The sequence below is a fragment of the Cetorhinus maximus genome, chromosome 23 (genome assembly GCF_964194155.1).
Source record: "Cetorhinus maximus chromosome 23, sCetMax3.hap1.1, whole genome shotgun sequence".
Taxonomy (NCBI): Eukaryota; Metazoa; Chordata; class Chondrichthyes; order Lamniformes; family Cetorhinidae; genus Cetorhinus; species Cetorhinus maximus.
Genome location: NC_135901.1, coordinates 21486000 through 21504726, shown reverse-complemented (window position 1 = coordinate 21504726; position 18727 = coordinate 21486000). Strand labels below are relative to the sequence as shown.

The following is an 18727-nucleotide window of genomic DNA, read 5'->3' as shown; positions in this document are numbered from 1 at the left end:
AATAATCAGCGTCCTATTACATTAATAATCAGGATTCTATTACATTAATAATCAGGATCTAATTACATTAATTACACGGTTCCCATTGCATTAATAATCAGCTGCCCATTGCTCCAATAATCAGGAAATTATTGCAATTATCAGGATGTTAATATATTAATAATCAAAATTATTTCAATGATAGAAAGGTAGGTGGGAGAGTAAGTTTTGAAGAGGACATAAGGAGGCCACAAAGGGACACAGATAGGTTAAGTGAATGGGTAAAGATCTGGCAAATGGGGTATAGTGTGGGCAAATGTGGCATTGACCATTTTGTAAGGAAGAATAAAAAAGAAGTATATTATCTAAATGGTGAGAGATTGCAGAGCTCTGAGATTTTATTTATTCATTCATGGGATGTGGGCTTCGCTGGCTGGGCCAGTATTTATTGCCTATCCCTAGCTGCTCTTGAGAAGGTGGCGGTGAGCTGCCTTCCTGAACTGCTGCAGTCCAGGTGGTGTAGGTACACTCACAGTGCTGTCAGGAAGGGAGTTCCAGAATTTTGACCCATCGACAGTGAAGGAACAGCAATATATTTCCAAGTCAGGATGGTGAATGACTTTGAGGGGAACTTCCAGGTGGTGGTGTTCCAATCTATCTGCTGCCCTTGTCCTTCTAGATGGTAGTGGTCGTGGGTTTGGAAGATGCTGTTGACGGAGCCTTGGTGAATTCCTGCTAGTGCATCTTCTTGATGGTACACACTGCTGCTACTGTGTGTCAGTGGAGGAGGGAGTGAATGTTTGTGGATGTGCTGCCAGTCAAGCGGGCTGCTTTATCCTAGACGGTGTCAAGCTTCTTGAGTGTTGTGGGAGCTGCACTCATTCAGGCAAGTGTGGGGTATTTCATCGCAATCCTGATTTGTGCCTTGTAGGTGGTAGACAGGCTTTGGGAAGTCAGGAGATGAGTTACGCGTCACAGGATTGCTAGCCTCTGACCTAATTTTGTAGCCACAGTATTTATATGGCTAGTCCAGTTCATTTTCTGGTCAATGGTAACCCCAAGGATGCTGATAGTGGGGAATTCAGTGAAGTTAATGCTATTGACCCTCAAGGGGCGATGGTTTGATGCTCTCTTGTTGGTGATGGTCATTGCCTGGCACTTGTGTGGTGCAAATGTTACTTGCCGCTTGTCAACACAAGCCTGGATATTGTCCAGGCCCTGCTGCATTTGGACATGGACTGCTTCAGTATCTGAGGAGTCACGAATGGTGCTGAACTTTGTGCAATCATCAGCGAACATCCCCACTTCTGACTTTATGATGGAAGGAAGGTCATTGATGAAGCAGCTGAAAATGGTTGGACCGAGGACACTACCCTGAGGACCTCCTGTGGTGATGTCCTGGAGCTGAGATGACTGATCTCCAACAACCACAACCATCTTCCTTTCTGCCAGGTATGACTCCAACCAGTGGAGAGTTTTCCCCCTGATTCCCATTGACTCCAGTTCTACGACAGTTCTGCTTTTGCAGACCATTTCAGTGGAAATGTGCACTCCCAAACTCAAAGAGCATTAGCCCACTGGAAGCAAAGTCAGTCCAACAGAGCTTGAGCCCACTGGAAGAAAAATCAGTCTAGCAGAAAGAAACCCTTCGACCCTCCCACTTCACCAAGTGTCAAAATGAACATGGTTCAGTTCGGATGAGATTAACAGCAACAATAATAGCAAAATCCAACCCCTACAATCAACCATGAATTTGCTGGCGTGTCTGCAAGTTTGATAACTGAGTGAATCCCTACCCACACTCAGAGCTGGTGAATGGCCTCTCCCCAATGTGAACTCGCTGGTGATTCTGCAGATTAGAGGACAGACTGAATCCCTTCCCACACTCAGAGCAGATAAATGGCCTTTCCCCAGTGTGAACACGCTGGTGTGTCAGCAGGTTGGATGATTGAGTGAATCCCTTCCCCCACGCAGAGCAGTTGAAGGGCCTCTCCCCGGTGTGAACTCGCTGATGTGTCCGCAGGCTGGATGATTGCGTGAATCCCTTCCCACACTCAAAGCAGGTGAATGGCCTCTCCTTGGTGTGAACTCCCTGATGTGCCACTAGGTGGGATGACTGAGTAAATCCCTTCCCACATTCAGAGCAGGTGAACGGCCTCTCCCCAGTGTGAATTCGTTGGTGATTCCACAGGTCAGATGACTGGAGAAAACGCTTCCCACACTCAGAGCAGGTGAATGGCCTCTCCCCGGTGTGACCACATTGATGAATCTTCAGTGCAGACGGGGTACAGAATCCTTTCCCACACTCAGAGCAAGTGAACGGCCTCTCCCCGGTGTGACCACGTTGATGAATCTTCAGTGCAGACGGGATACAGAATCCTTTCCTACACACAGAGCATGTGAATGGCCTCTCCCCAGTGTGAACACATCGATGGGTTTCCAGTGCAGACGGGATCCGGAATCCCTTTCCACAATCACCACATTTCCACGGTTTCTCCATGGTGCGGGTTTCCTTCTTTCTTTCCAGGTTTGACGATCAGTTGAAGCCTCATCCACACACAGAACACGTGTACCGTCTCTCCCTGTTATAAATGGTGTGATGCACTGGAATACACTCACTCAGGTCTCTCTGTCTCGGTGATTTTCCAGTCACACTGATGTTTAAAATCTTTTGGAGCAGACAAAACAGACAAACATTTCTTCTTCTAAATTCAAAGGCCGGTAATATTCAGGTCCCAATGAATCAGGTGACTGTTAGATTCTTACATGACGTTTGGTTTGATAATTTGTCTGCAAATCTGCCCATTCCAATGTCCTGTAAAAGGAGTTTACAAAGGTCATCACTGTCAGTACAGGATAGAAATTTGGACCCAGCAATTCTGGTTCCTATGGATCATTCTTTCCTCAAAAGCTGTAAATCTCCATCACACATACTTTCCCTCCATTCTCACTCTTCCGTACCTAATATACACCCTTCCAATTCTCCTGAAGGTGCGAATCCATGCTGATCAACAGATCCATGCTTACCAGTTCTATATATCTATTGGAGAAAAACTCATGTACCATAGAATACTGTATTACATGATACATGTGGGGATGTGAGGAAGCACTTTATTTAGGAAGTGAGAGGTCATGACCTGGAACTCTCCGCTTAAGAGGGTGGTGGAAGCAGAGGCAATCAATGATTTTAAAATGAAATGGGATGGCACTTGAAGGAAATAAACTTGTAGGGGAATGGGGATATAGCGGGGGAATGGGACTGACTGACTGAATTGCTTGACAGAGAGTCACCATTGACCCAAGTTGCCAAATGGATTTCTTCTGTGCTGTAATGACTCTATGACTGGAAATATACAAAGTAGCTACAGCACTATATTGCAAGACTAGAAATAATGACAAATGTACTTTATTACAGAAACATTAATATATCTAATATATAGCATATGACAACACTAAATCTGTCCAATATTAATTTACTGTCCCCTTAAATGCCAGCCATCTCCTAGGGAAACCACCCCTTTAATTAGAAACATTAAGAAAGAGGCCATCCTTTTAGCCAGATAAATAAATGTGGCAAGCTGAGGGAGCAAAGGATGTCAATGCCTTTAAGAGTGAGAGAGATCTGGGCCAACCTTTCCAGAGTCTGCACCCTCCCAGGATTCACTTCCTTTCCCTTCAGTTCCTGCAAGTCAACAATTTAAACCCATAATGAGAAAAGAAATGGAAAGGGGGAGAAAAGAAAGTGTTTTACTCACAGAAGTGGGACAGAGGAAGAAGTTTTGTTGTGTGTGAAGCTGAATCTTCTTTCAGAGCTTGTTAATCTGCTCATTACAGTTTTGCTAGGCAGTAATGAACATGTTCACAAGCTCATTGTCCAACACCCGCATTCAGACAATGGGGGAAGCTCCATGCAGCCATTGGCACAAAGCCCAATTCAGGTCCACCAGCTCTTCCCATTGGTCAACCCGGTCCGACCACAATGAGGGAGCGTAACCCCTGTCCACGTAGGGCGGGGTTGACTTTGACCTCCAGACGTGCTGAGCTATTGTCCAATCCACAGTGTTTTGCTTCTGTAACCAGAGCTATTGCTCCCAATGGGACACTGTGTACTGGGAATGAACCTCTCAGTCATTGTGACGTCCACAATGGAATACTGCCTGAATCAGCCAATAGGAATCACTCTGCTCTGCGATGACGTCCTCAGGTTCCTAAACAAAAACAAAAATACCTGGAAAAACTCAGCAGGTCTGGCAGCATCTGCAGAGGGAACACAGTTAACATTTCGAGTCCAAATGAACCTTCAACAGAACTAAGTAAAAATTGAAGAGAGGTGAAATATAAGCTGGTTTAAGGGGGGCGGGGGTGGGACAAGTAGAGCTGGATAGCGGGCCAGTGATAGGTGGAGATAACTAAAAGATGTCACAGACAAAAGGACAAAGAGGTGTTGGAGGTGGTGATATTATCGAAGGAATGTGGTAATTAAGGGTAGAAAGCAGGACAAGCAAGGTACAGATAGCCCTAGTAGGGGTGGGGTGGGGTGCCCCTTTATTTCCCCTCTCTTCACCGTCCAAGGCCCAAACACTCCTTTCAAGTGAAGCAGCATTTCACTTGCACTTCCCTCAATTTAGTCTACTGCATTCGTTGCTCCCAATGCAGTTTCCTCTACATTTGAGAGACCAAACGCAGACTGTGTGACCGCTTTGCAGAACACCTTCGGTCTGTCCGCAAGTATTACCCAGACTTCCCTGTCGCTTGCCATTTCAACACTCCACCCTGCTCTCATGCCGACATGTCCGTCCTTGACTTGCTGCATTGTTCCAGTGAAGCTCAACACAAACTGGAGGAACAGCACCTCATCTTCCGACTAGGCACTTTACAGCCTTCCGGACTGAATATTGAATTCAACAATTTTAGATCATGAACTCTCTTCTCCATCCCCACCCCCTTTCCGATTCCCCCCCTTTTTTTCCAATAATTTATATAGATTTTTCTTTTCCCACCTACTTCCATTATTTTTAAATGTATTTCCATCCATTGTTTTATCTCTACCATTTAGCCTTTTTTGATTCCTTCACCCCACCCCCACTAGGGCTATCTGTACCTTGCTTGTCCTGCTTTCTACCCTTAATTAGCACATTCCTTCGATAATATCACCACCTTCAACACCTCTTTGTCCTTTTGTCTGTGACATCTTTTGGTTATCTCCACCTATCGCTGGCCCTCTATCCAGCTCTACTTGTCCCACCCTCCCCTTAAACCAGCTTATATTTCACCTCTCTTCTATCTTTACTTAGTTCTTTTGAAGGGTCATGCGGACTCGAAACGTTAACTGTATTCCTCTCTGTAGATGCTGCCAGACCTGCTGAGTTTTTCCAGGTACCTTTGTTTTTGTTTTGGATTTCCAGCATCCGCAGTTTTTTGCTTTTGTCCTCTGGTTCCAGTCTGCAGGCCGCGCGGACACGGGAGCCCCGCCCCCACCCCAGCACTTCCTCCAGACAAGGTCTTCAGGCAAAAATAAAAATACCTGGAAAAACTCAGCAGGTCTGACAGCATCTGCGGAGAGGAACACAGTTAATGTTTCGAGTCCATATGACTTTTCAACAGAAGGTCTCCAGGCAACCGACTGACGGCTCCGGCCAATAGCGAACGCTCGAGGACCGGAAGGACTTTGGTCCTCCAGCCAATCAGAAGATGGGGTTCACACAGACCAAAACTTCCTCCTGTGTCCAGGATCTGAGAGTTTGTTTGCGTTGAAAAGAAAAAGAGAAACAGGCGGGGTTGAGAGGTTGAGGTTTTCAGGAGAAAAGGGAATAATTCAGTAACAGAACAGTGAAGCTGTGAGTGGGAGATGGAGAGGGAGGAAGTCTGAGCAGCTGGGAAAAGAAGAGCAAAAAGGCTGATTGGGGGAATCCAACAGTGAGAGATCTAGAGGCTGTGACTCTTGGGGCTGCCTGTGGAAATGGGCTGTGGGAAGACAACCCTCTGAACGGACTTTAGTCCAACCTCCTGGAGGAGGAAAGGAACTGAATGTATACCTTGGAAATACAGAGAGTTGTGGGACTCTGCAACTGGAATTAGTGTCAAATATGCTGAGGGGGGAAATGCTTGTGATTTTGTGGAAGATGCATTTATTGTACAAGCTATTTAAAGTGAAATTTAGCTCTTATTATAAAAACTTCTTTTTTAATGCAAGCTTCATTTATGTTGATTTCGGTTTGATTGTTACAGTATAAGTTAAATGTGAAACCTTGCCCTTCGGTTTATTCCATTGGGGTTGTCTGGGAATTTGTTTCTTTATTTTAAGGTTACCGTTCTTCATGGGGATTGTAACAACAGAGAAGTGTCTACTGTTGTTATATGGTACATATTAGATATGTCATTTATGGTTCTGTAGTAAAGTTCATTCATTATTATTTCTAGTCTTGTAATATAGTACTGTAGGTATGTTATATATTTCCAGTCATAGAGCTATTCCAGCACAGACAGAGACAATTCGGTTACTCAAATCCATGCCAACTCTCTGTAGAGCAATCCAGTCAGTCCCATTCCCCCTCTATATCCTGGTAACACTGCAAGTTTATTTCCTTAAAGTGCCCATCCAACTTAATTTTGAAATCATTGATTATCTCCGCTTCCACCACCCTCGTATGGAGCGAGTTCCAGTTAATTTTCAGGGCCCTGTGTCCTGGACAGGAAGCAGTGAGCATGTATCTGTCAATCAGCATGAACTGGCACCTTCAAGAGAACTTGGAGAGTGTAAATGAGGGACAGCAGAGTGAGATTAGAGGGAGAGTGTGAGGGGTGGAGGTTCACACCTTTTCAGGAATGAAAGAAGAAAAAATGTTCATGTAAACTAGAATTGTCTGTTCTGAGCTTCTATTCTCTAATAACAGCGTTGACTTGTGTAAGCTCCTTTTACAGGATATTGGAAGGAGAGGATCTGAAGTCAGAAATCTCAAAACAAGCATCACATTAAGGTCTGACAGAGTCACTCAGTTAATCACAATGTGAATATCATTGGCCTTTGAATCTAGACAGAGAAATGTTTGTCCGTTCTGTCTCTTCAAAAGGTTTAAACATCAGTATGACTGGAAAAGCACTGAGACACACACACCCGAGTCAGTGTGCTCATGTTAAGCAGCCTGAAAAAATATCACACCATTCACAGTGGTGAGAGACTGTACACGTGTTCTGTGTGAGGATGAGGCTTCAATTGATCATAAAAACTGGAAGGACAAAAGGCAACCCACACCAGGGAGAAAGTGTGGAAATGTGGGGACTGTGGGAAGGGATTCAAAGCCCCATCTGAGCTGGAGATTCATCGACGCAGTCACACTGGGGAGAGGCCATTCACCTGCTCCGTGTGTGGGAAGGGATTTGTGGAGTCATCCAGCTTCCGGAGACACCAACGAGCTCACACTGGGGAGAGGCCGTTCACCTGCTCTGTGTGTGGGAAGGGATTCAGTGAATCATCCACCCTGCAGAAGCACTGAGCGGTTCACACTGGGGAAAGGTCATTTACCTGCTTTCTGTGTGTGGGAAGGGATTCACTCAGTCAACCAGTCTGCAGACAGACTGACGCGTTCACACTGGGGAGAGTGTGTGGGAAAGGATTCACTGAGTCATCCAACCTGCTGAGTTAGCATGGCAGTCAGACCGATTAGAGACTTTTTAAATACTCTGACTGTGGGTGTTCATTATATCATTTGGGCTTCAGTATATACAGGTGCTGGGCATTGATTGGTTGGTTACATGAGCGCATATGAAGAGGCACTTACTGACATAGAGTGGAGTTAGGAGGTATATACCAATAATGTTTCACCCTGTGAATAAATCTATACCAATAAGATTGGCTCCAGTTTCTTCCTTCACCATAAGGCTGTCAGGACTGAATGACCAGGGAACAATTAACAGGTGTTTCAGGTCTAACTCACAGTATCATTGTGTGATGGACTGCCCAAAGCAGAAAATCAGGGTCTTCAGAGTGACACATGACATTGAGAATTCTGAGGCTGAAGATGATAATGATTCCTCTGAATAAATTGTACCAGTTAGAAGGAGCTTTGGCCCAATTATGAGTGGGTCCTATTGTAAACCTTCCCTTGGCAGGTGACTCCATAACAAGGTAGATGCCATGGATCGAAAGGAATGGGACAAAGACAGAAATATTTTCATTCTACACTTTATAGGCATGGTAACCGATTTAGTCTTTCTCCAATAAGACATCCCAAGGACAAAAGGGTGATTATAGACCAAGTCATGGAGAAATAGATAGAGAGGGTTTAAACTAGATTGGCAGGAGGATGGGAACCTGAGGGGAAATTCAGAGAGGAGAGGAGAAAAACTGGCAGTGGGAAGTAGAGAAGTAGAAGTAGCTGATGAGGATATATCAGAGAGTAGTATCAAGGTAAGTAGAATACTCGGAGAGTCTGATAGAACTAGAGTAGGCTATCATAAGTCATTAAATGGAGTCAGAGCAAGGGGGAAAGTTTAAAAAGCCAAGTCAGTATTAATGTGCATGTATGTGAATGTATGGAGTGTGATTAATAAGATTGGTGAACTAAAGACACAGGCTGACAAATGGAACAATGATATTATTGCTATAACTGAGACCTGGCTCAAAGAAGGGCAGGACTGGGCATTAAATGTTCCTGGGTACAAGATATTTAGGAGGGACAGGAAAGGAAGAAAGTTGGGGGTGCGTGGAGTGGCTGTATTGATTAAAAATGGTATTACTGTACTGGAGAGAGAGGATGTTCTAGAGGGGTCAAGTATGGAATTGTTCTGGCTAGAGGTTGATAAGGGCAATGTTGTTGATGTGTATATGGATTTGCAAAAGGCATTTGATACAGTGCCACAGAACAGACTTGTGAGCAAAATTCTAGCTCATAGAATAAAAGAGAAAGTAGGAACTTGGATAAGAAAGTGGCTGAGTGACAGGAAACAGAGAGTAATGATAAATGGTTGTTTTTCAGATTGAAGGAAAGTCTGAAGTGGAGTTACCCAGGGGTCAGTGTTGGGACCCTTGCTCTTCTTGATACATATTAATGACCTAGACTGTGGTGTGCAGGACATGATTTCAAAATTTGCGGATGATACGAAGATTGGAAGCATTGTCGACTGTGATGAGGATAGTCTTGAACTTTAATAGGACATAGACACATTGGTGGACTAGGCAGACAAATAGCAGATGAAGTTCAATGCAGAGAAGTGGGACGTGATTCATTTTGGCAGGAAGAATGTGGACTGTATGAAATAAAGAGAAGTTCTTAAGGAAGTGCAGGAACATAAGGACATCAGTGTATATGTACATAATTCATTCAAGGTGGCAGTGCATGTTGAGAGAACAGTTAATAAAGCATATGGTATCCTAGGTTTTATTAATAGGGGAATTGAGTACAAGAGTAAGGAGGTCATGTTAAACTTGTATAAGACGCTAGTTAGGCCTCATCTGGAGCACAACATCCAGTTCTGGGCACCATACTTGAGGAAGGATGCAAAGGCATTGGAGAGAGTACAGATGAGATTCACAAGAATGATTCCAGGGATAAACAACTGTAGCTATGAGGTAAGATTGGAGAGTTTGGGACTGTTTTCCTTGGAGAAAAGAAGGCTGAGGAGAGACTTGATAGAGGTTTCAAGATCCCGAGATATATGGACAGGGTAAATGGTAAGAAACCGTTCCCATTCAAGAGAACATCAAGAACTAGAGGGCACAGATACAAAATAATTGCCAAAAGGAGAAGTGATGTGAGGAAATCTTTTCACCCAGCGGATGATTTGAGTCTGGAACAAACCTCCTGAGAGGGTGGCGGAGGCAGGTTCAATCGAGGTATTCAAAAGGGAATTGGATTGCTACCTGAAAAGAGAGAATGTGCAAGGTTACGGGGATAAGGCAGGGGAGTGGGATTAGGTAGAACATTCTTTCAGCGAGCTCATGCAGACTTGATGGGCCGAATGGCCTCATTCCGCATTGTAAAGATTCTGTGACTAGACCTGGGGCACCAGCTAAATTTCTGACTGGTAATTGAGGGGAATTTGCAAATGATGAGTTTAGAGACGTGTGAAAATATGAACATTATGTTCATGAACACCGCAGCTGAAAGTCCTTTCAGCAATGGACTCTGTGAAAGGAATCACGAGTGGTTGAGGTGAACAGCATGAATACATTTAAGGGGAAGCTAGGTACATACATCAGGGAGAAGGAATAGAAGGATATGCTGATGGGGGAGATGAAGAGGAGTGGCGGAGAATCATGTGGAACATAAATACTGACAAAGACCAGATGAGCCTGGCCCTGTGCTGTAGACTCAATGGAACAGAGACAAATGTATATACTTTAGATCTACCTGTAGTGGTAGGAAAAACACTATTTACTATCCAGGATGAAATAAATGTCCTCCATCAGCTTTTGCAGTGGAAATGTGCACTCCTGGGCTCAAAGAGCATCAGCACACTTGAAGCAAAGTTGTGACACTGGCCAGTCCAGCAGAAACACTCCAACCCTCCCACTTCACCAGCTGTCAGAATGAACATGGATCAGACCTGGATGTGATTAACAGCAGAATCCAACCCCTGCAGTCACTTGTGAACTCGCTGGTGTGCCTGCAGGTTGGATGATGTTCTAAATCTCTTCACACAGCAAGAGCAGCTGAACGGTCTCTCCTCAGTGTGAATGCACTGGTGAACCACCAGGCCCCGAGAGCTTTTGAAACAACTCCCACAGACAGAGCATTTAAATGGTCTCTCATTGGTGTGGGTGACATGGTGTCTCAGCAGGCTGGACGATGTACTGAATCCCTTCCCACACACACAGCACGTAAACGGCCTCTCCCCTGTATGAACTCGCTGGTGTGTCAGCAGGGTGAATGAGTCAGTGAATCCCTTTCCCCACACGGAGCAGCTGAACGGCCTCTCCTCGGTGTGAACTCACTGGTGCCTCAGCAAGGTGGGTGAATCTCTGAATCCATTCCCACACTCGGAGCAGGTGAACGGCCTCTCCTCGGTGTGAATTCATCGATGTGTCAGCAGGGTGGATGAGTCAGTGAATCCCTTTACACACACGGAACAGATGAACTGCCTCTCAACATTGTGAACTCACTGGTGCCTCTGCAGGGCAGATGAATCTCTGAATCCCTTCCCACATTCAGAGCACGTGAACGGCCTCTCCCCAGTGTGAATTTGCTGGTGTTTCCGCAGGGTGGAATGATCACTGAATGCCTTTCCAGGGCAGGTGAATGGCCTCTCCCCGGTGTGAGCACGCTGGTGTGTCTGTGGGCTGGATAACTGAGTAAAACCCTTCCCACACTCTGAGCAGGTGAATGGTCTCTCCCCAGCGTGAACTTGCTCGGATTGCATAGGGTGGATGAATCATTGAATCCTTTCCCACACTCAGAACAGGTGAATGGCCTCTCCCTGCTGTGAATGAGTTTCCAGCTGACATGGGAATCTGCATCCCTTCCCACAGCCCACACTTTCTCCATGGTGCCAATGGCCTTCTTTCTCTGCAGGTTCGGTGATCAATTGAAGCCTTGTCTACACACACAAGTGTACAGTCTCTCCCCACTGTGAATGGTGTGATTTTTTTTTTCTGGCTGTGTAACCGGTTAAAGCGCTTTCCACAGTCAGTGCACTGGAACTGAGGTGAGTGTGTCTTGGTGCTTTTCCAGTCAAATTTATGTTTAAAACCTTTTGAAGCAGACAGAGCAGACCAACGTTTCTTCTTCTAGATTGAAATGCTATTGGTATTCAGGTCCTGAAGAACCAAGTGACTCTGTCAGATCTTGATGTGAAGTTTGTTTTGAGATTTGTGTCTTCAAATCCTCACATTCTAATATCCAATAAAAGGAATTTATAAAAGTCATCACTTTTAGTCCGGAATAAACCAGACAATTCTAGTTTCTACGGAACATTCTTTCTTCTCTCATTCCCCAAGTCTGTAAATTTCTGTTCCCCACACATCCGCCCCCCCCACCCCTGGCTCTCCCTCCATTCTCACTCTGCTGTACCTCACATACATCTTCCTAATTCTCCGAAGGTGTCAATTCATGTTTACTGCTTCCTCTGCTGGACAATGAGACCTGAAAATCTTCATGCAGGCTGCTCGCCATATACATATATATATATCTATATTATTGGACAAAAAAATGTGTGTAATATACAGTACTATATCACTTGGTTAGAGATATAGTGGGAATGTGAGGAAGAGTTTTTCTTAGGTAGCGAGTTGCCATGACCTGGAACTTGCAGCATAAGAGGGTGATGGAAGCAGAGACAACCAATAATTTCATAATGAAATTGGATGGACACTTGAAGGAAATAAACTTGCAGGGGAACGCGGATATAGAAGGGGGAATGGGACTGACTGGATTGCTCTTCAGAGAGTCGGCATGGACTTGAGTTGCCAAATGGACTCCTTCTGTACTGTAATGACTCTACAGCTGTAAATATATAATGTAGCTTGTCATGAAGATATGAATGTAAATAATGTTATTGGAAATTATTTTTTAAATTGGACTTATAGTATGGTCTGTGTCTGTGTTTGTGTCTGTGTGGCTTAATTGGATTAAAGCCAGATAGTCTGGGTGCTTTTATGTATAGTAGTTTTGAGGTGGTAATTGGGTGAACAGTAAGTTAAAAGGCAAAGAGTGTATCTGCATTTGTTGAATAAACCATTCAAAAGAAGGGGTAACATCTTGGGGCACCTAGCTAGGAGACCAAGAAATGTGTTCATATTACTAATAGAATTGGTGCTATGAAAGGGGTTTTATTGTTAGAAGAGGTGAAGTTCAAAGACCTAATGATGCAGTTTGAATTTACGTTCAAAGGGAAAGCTAGGTGTAACCCAAGAGGAGTGTGTGTGTGCAGGTCAGAGGCATGTAACATCTAAAAAACCTGTAAGCCCTACAACTGTCTGCAAAGGAAACAAATTGAAAGGAACCTCATTTTGAATTCGTAAGACGATATGTACTTTGCCCGGTGTCTGTTTAAAGTCTATGGGTTGTTGTTGCCTTGGTGAAGATTTACCTGGGAGTGATTAAGTTTGGGATTTGTTTAAAAATTATGGTAATAATTTGTAGACATGTATATGTGTTTAATTTCTTGTTAAATTCATAAATGTTTAAATTAGTTTAGATAAAAAAACCTCTTGAGGCTTAGTGGTTTTATTTCTGAATTCAGAGCTGCATCTCAAACATACCAATTGAAAATATAGGTTTTGACAGTTGTTCAAGTTTCCATCTGGGATTTAAACAACTCAGCCTTTACAAGTTGCTGTGTCATAACATCGCTGCAGTACTACATTACAACATTACAAGACTAGAAATAGTAATAAATGTACTTTATTGCAGAACCATAAATAATATATCCAATATGTACAATATTACTAGACATATCTATGTTGTTACGATCCCCTTAAAATAAACAAATTCCCAGGCAACCCCCAACGGAATAAACCTAAGGACAAGGTTAACTTTTAAAACTTATACTGTAACAATCAAATTAAAATCAACATATATGAAGCCTGCATTAACAGACAAACAGGATTTGAATAGACGGGATAAATTTGACCTGAAACAGTTTATACAATAAAAGCAGGTTCCACAAAATCACCAGCATTTCCCCCCTCAGCATATTTGGCACTAATTCCAGTTACAGAGTCCCACAACTCGCTGTATTTCCCAGGGGGAAGGAAAGAAAGTGTTTTACACACAGATGTAAGACAGAGGAGGAAGTTTTAGTGTCTGTGTGAAGTTAATAACAAATGTTGTGTTGTTTAAAATCAAACTTGAAAGAAAATGAGGGAAAGACATTTTGTGAGCTCTCCACTCCCTCTGCTGGCAGCGCAGGCGCAGAAGGGGCTGTTGCCCCGAGCTGTCTGGAGCACGCGCAGTGCAGCTGCCGCCAGCGGTCGCTCTCGCTCTATTTTTGGACCAGCCGCCGTAGTCAGTGGGGGGAGGGGGGAATTCGCCGAGCGGCTTCTCGCTCTGGCCGGTGCCGTCAGCCGGTTGCCTGGAAACCTTGGCTGGAGGCGGTGCAGGAGGAGCGGGAAAAATGGGTGGGGGCGGGGCTCCAGTGTCCGCGCGCCTGGCCTGCAGACTGGAACCCGAAGACGTCACCGCGGAGCAGAGTGATTCCTATTGGCTGATTCAGGCAAGGTTCCATTGTGGACGTCACAATGCTGAAGTTGGACAATGAGCTTCGGACTAAAACTTCCTCCTCTGGGCAACATCTGTGAGGAAATCAATGTTTCCACCTTTCTATTTATTTTCTAATTCTGGGCTTAAATCGTTGACTTGCAGGGACTGAGGGAAATGAATGAATCCAGGGAAGGTGCAGACTCTGGAAAGGTTGCCCCAGCCCTCTCAATGAAAGGGGTGGTTTGTCCAGGAGTTGGCTGGTATTTAATGAGACAGTACAGTAATATAGAGATTGAGTATTGCTGTAAAAAGAGAGATTCTGTCGAAGCTTTTCATTTGCACGCATCAGAATAGATGCAAGAATGTCAAATTTCAAAGGGAACAATAATTCATATTGTAAAACAGAGAGCTGATTGTTTTGCAAGTGTACTCAGGTCAAGTTGTTGCTTTGGGATATGCACCAGGGATCAATCATGGCTAGCGTTTATTTAAATTCAGAAAATCCGAGTCAAATCCGGTTGGTTGACAGATGCCACTGGGGGAAACGACAAGGAATAGTTGTCCATGTAGCTTTTGTTTAATTGAAAAGGCACAATGCCTAGACAAATTCATTTTCCCTGCTAAGGACTAGGCCCAATAAAAGATTATCAGTTGGACTCACAACGTGGCTCACTTACACTTGCTAGAAGGTCCATTTGTTGGAATTCATTGCCACAGAAGGCTGTGGAGGCCAGGTCATTGAGTGTATTTAAGACCGAGATAGATAGGTTCTTGATTGGTAAGGGGATCAAAGGTTACGGGGAGAAGGCAGGAGAATGGGGTTGAGAAACTTATCAGCCATGATTGAATGGCGGAGCAGACTCGATGGGCCGAATGGCCTAATTTCTGCTCCTATGTCTTATGTCTTATGGTCTTCTGGTCCTGTCCACTACACGCAAAGGAATTTTTCAGGAAGTCTTGCTACAGCTGTACAGGGCATTGTTGAGGCCACACATTGAGTATTCTGTACAGTTTTGGACTCCTTCCTTAAGGAGGGATATACTGGCAAGGGAGCCATTTTAGAAGGTTCACTAGGCTGATTCCTGGGATGAAGGATTGTCTTATGAGAAATGCTGAGCAGGTTGAGCTTTAACTCATTGGAGTTTAGAAGAACGAGAGGTGATCTTATTGAAACAAATAGCATTCTGAGGGGGCTCGACAGGGTAGAGAGGGAGAATGTTCCCTCTCATGGGGAAATCTAGAACAAGGGGACACTGTTTTTAAAAAGGGGTCTCCTATTTAAGATGGAGATGGGAAGGAATTTATTCTCTCAGAGGAGCATTAGTCTTAGGAATTCTCTTCCACAGAGAGCAGTGGAGACGGGTCATTGAAAATATTCAAGGCCGAGTTAGACAGATTTTTGATCGACAAGGGAGCCAAATGGTTATGGTGGATAGGCAGGAAAGTGCAGTTAAGGCCACATCAGATCAAACATGATCTAATTGATGGGATGAATGGCCTACTGCTGTTCCCATTTCTTATAACCTCCGTGTCCAGGACAGGAAGCAGTGAAGATGAATCTGTTGATCAGCTTGAATCAGCACCTTTAGACAAATTGGAAGGGTGTATATTTGGTACGGCAGAATGAGGATGTAGGGAAAGTGTGTGGGATGGAGATTTAGAGATTTTGGGGAATGAGAGAGGAAAGAATGTTCCATCAAAATTACAATTGTCTGTTCTGAATTTCTCCCCTGTACTGACAGCAATGACTTTTGTAAACTCCTTTTACAGGACATTAGAGGGGGCGGATTTGCAAACTGAAATCTCAAACCAAACGTCACGTCAATAGTAACTCGGTTCATGACAATGTGAGTATCATCGGCCTTTGAATCTAGAAGGAGAACTGTTTGTCTGTTCTGTCTGCTTCAAAAGGTTTTAAACATCAGTGTGACTGGAAAAGCACCGAGACACACAGGCCCGAGTGAGAGTGTTCCAGTGCACTGACTGTGGAGAAAGCTTTAACAGGTTACACAGCTTGACAAAAACATGAGACCATTAACAGCAGGGAGAGACTGTACACGTGTTCTGTTTGTAGAAGTGTTTTCAACTGATTGTTGAAACTGGAGAGACACAAGGACACCCACACAATGGAGAAACTGTGGAGGTGTAGGGACTGTGGGAAGGGATTCCGGACCCCATCTGCACTGGAAAATCACCGATGCAGTCACACCAGGGATAGACCATTCACCTGCCCTGTTTGTGGGAAGGGATTTACTCTCTCAGTCAACCTGCTGACACACAAGCGAATTCACACTGGGGAGAGACCATTCACCTGCTCCAAGTGTGGAAAGGGATTCACTCAGTCATCTGCCCTGCGGAGACACCATCGAGTTCACACTGGGCAGAGGCCGTTCACCTGATCTGACTGTGGGAAGGCATTTACTCAGTTATCCAGCCTGCTGACCCACCAGCGAATTCACACTGGGGAGAGGCCATTCGCCTGCTCTGACTGTGGGAAAGGATTCACTCAGTTATCCAACCTGCTGATACACCAACGACTTCATAGCGGGGAGAGACCTTTCACCTGCTCTGAGTGTGGGAAGGGATTCAATCAGTCAACTAACTTGACGACACACCAGCGAGTTCACACCGGGGAGAAACCGTTCACCTGCTCTGACTGTGGGAAGGGATTCATTCATTCATCTGTCCTGCAGACACATGAGCGACTTCACACCGGGGAGAGACCATTCACCTGCTCTGAGTGGGGGAAGAGATTCAGTGATTCATCCAACCTGCTGAAGCACCAGCAAGTTCATGCTGAGGAGAGGCCATTCACCTGCTCCGCTTGTGGGAAGGGATTCACTCAGTTATCCAGCCTGATGAGACACCAGCGAGTTCACAGATGATTGCAGGGATTCTGCTGTTATTGCTGCTGTTAAACACATCCAGGACTGAACCATGTTCATTCTGACTGTTGGTGAAGTGGGAGGGTCAGAGGGCTTCTTTCCGCTGGGCTGGCTGGTCTCACGGCTTTGCCTCCAGTGGGCTGATGCTCTTTGAGCCTGAAATGAGCCACAAAGCTGATTAAGTACATTTATTATATCCTAAATAGTAAATAGTGTTTTTCCTACCACTACAGATAGATCACAAATAAATACATTTGTCTCTGTTCCATTGAGTCGACAGCACGGGGCCAGGCCAGTTGGCTCAATTGGTCTATGTCAGTATTTATGCTCCACATGAGCCTCCGCTTCATCTCCCCCCATCAGCATATCTTTCTATTCCTATCTCCCTCGTGTATGTATCTAACCTCTGCTTAAATGTATTCATGTTTTTCACCTCCACCACTCGCTGTGGTAGCAAGTTCCACATTCTCACCACTCGCTGGGTAAAGAGGTTTGTCATGAAATCCCTATTGGATTATTGAATCCCTTCATAATCTTAAAGATTCCATCAGGTCATCCTCCAGTCTTCTCTCTTTTTCCTGAAAAGTGTCAGTGAAGAAAATGCTTTTGGTTCTGGTATTGTTCTTTTTCTAAATGGAGATCACTAATGTTGACAGTACTCCCAGTTAGTCTAACCATGGTTCGAAACAAGTTGACCATAAACTCCCTGCTTTTCAATTCTATCCCTCTATAATGGAACCCTACATATGGACCACACTTAAAAGGAAAGATGTGAATTCTCTGAGAGGCTGGAGACAGGATTTATGAGAATGGCACCAGGGATGAGGGACTTTAGTTGGTTGGAGAGACTGGAGTAGATGAAATTCCTCTTTTTAGATCATAGAATTATGCATTCGGTCCATCAATTGCATGCCAGCTCTCCAGAGTGGACCAGTTTGTTCCATTGCCCCGTTCCATCCTCACGTCTGTATAGGTTTATTTGTCCACCCAATTATCCCCGCTTCTCTCACCCAAATTGGAAGCAGATTCCAGGTCATGACCACTCACTTTAAATGCCTACGAGGTTCACATAGCAAAGAGGGAGGCCATTAGGCCCATCATGCTCATGCTGGCTCTTTGAAAAACAACTCAATTAATCCAGTCGCCCTGCAGTCTTCTTTTCCTTTCAAGAATCTGTCCAGGTCCCTTTTTAAAGATAGAAGTGAATCTGCTTCTCGCACCGTTTTCAGACAGTGCATTCCAAATCACAACAACTTGCTGTGTTTTAAAACAAATAATTCAGGATATTGTGTGTTTGAAGTTTCACATAGTATTCAAAATGGTGTCAAAGATGTGGTTATTACACAAAATTAAGGTTCAATCTTTATCAATGATTTTGACGAGGGGATTGTGTGTAATATGTTCAATTTTCTGGACAATTACAAAACAATACATTTCTATAGCACCTCTCAGGACCACAAGACCTCTAAAAGCGTTCTGCAGCCAATTAAGTAGTTTTGAAGTTTCATCATTGTTGTAATGTATGAAACTATAGATAGGGTGGGGTAGTCAAATTTCATTTTAAAAATCAATCACTTTCATCCTGTATTCACTGTCATAAGTAACAAGGTCAAGGAAGCCATTTTAAACTCTTAACATGTGGCTTCTTGAAACTTTTGCACATTGTATAACTTTTCTTTATTGAATACATATTGGTTTTGTATTAATAGCCAGTCATGAACCAGA

At 44.2% G+C, this 18727-nt stretch overlaps 1 protein-coding gene across 2 annotated transcripts; it reads right to left on the bottom strand.

The window, feature by feature from the left end:
- Positions 1 to 1742: 1742 nt before the first annotated feature.
- LOC144697188 (uncharacterized) lies at positions 1743 to 13786 on the bottom strand. 2 transcript variants are annotated; one of them, XM_078569062.1, is made up of 2 exons: positions 13691 to 13786; positions 1743 to 2794 (listed from the first exon to the last, which is right to left on the bottom strand). In XM_078569062.1, exon 2 carries the CDS (start codon positions 2477 to 2479, stop codon positions 1772 to 1774), a length of 708 nt encoding a protein of 235 aa, XP_078425188.1. In that variant the 5' UTR covers positions 2480 to 2794; positions 13691 to 13786; the 3' UTR covers positions 1743 to 1771. The 2 variants fall into 2 exon arrangements, with proteins under 2 accessions (XP_078425188.1, XP_078425187.1); XM_078569061.1 differs by lacking the exon at positions 13691 to 13786 and adding an exon at positions 3735 to 3841.
- Positions 13787 to 18727: the final 4941 nt, after the last annotated feature.

Coding starts and splice junctions, on each gene's coding strand:
- LOC144697188 (XM_078569062.1), bottom strand. CDS start 2,479: ATGGAGAAACCGTGGAAATGTGGTGATTGTGGAAAGGGATTCCGGATC.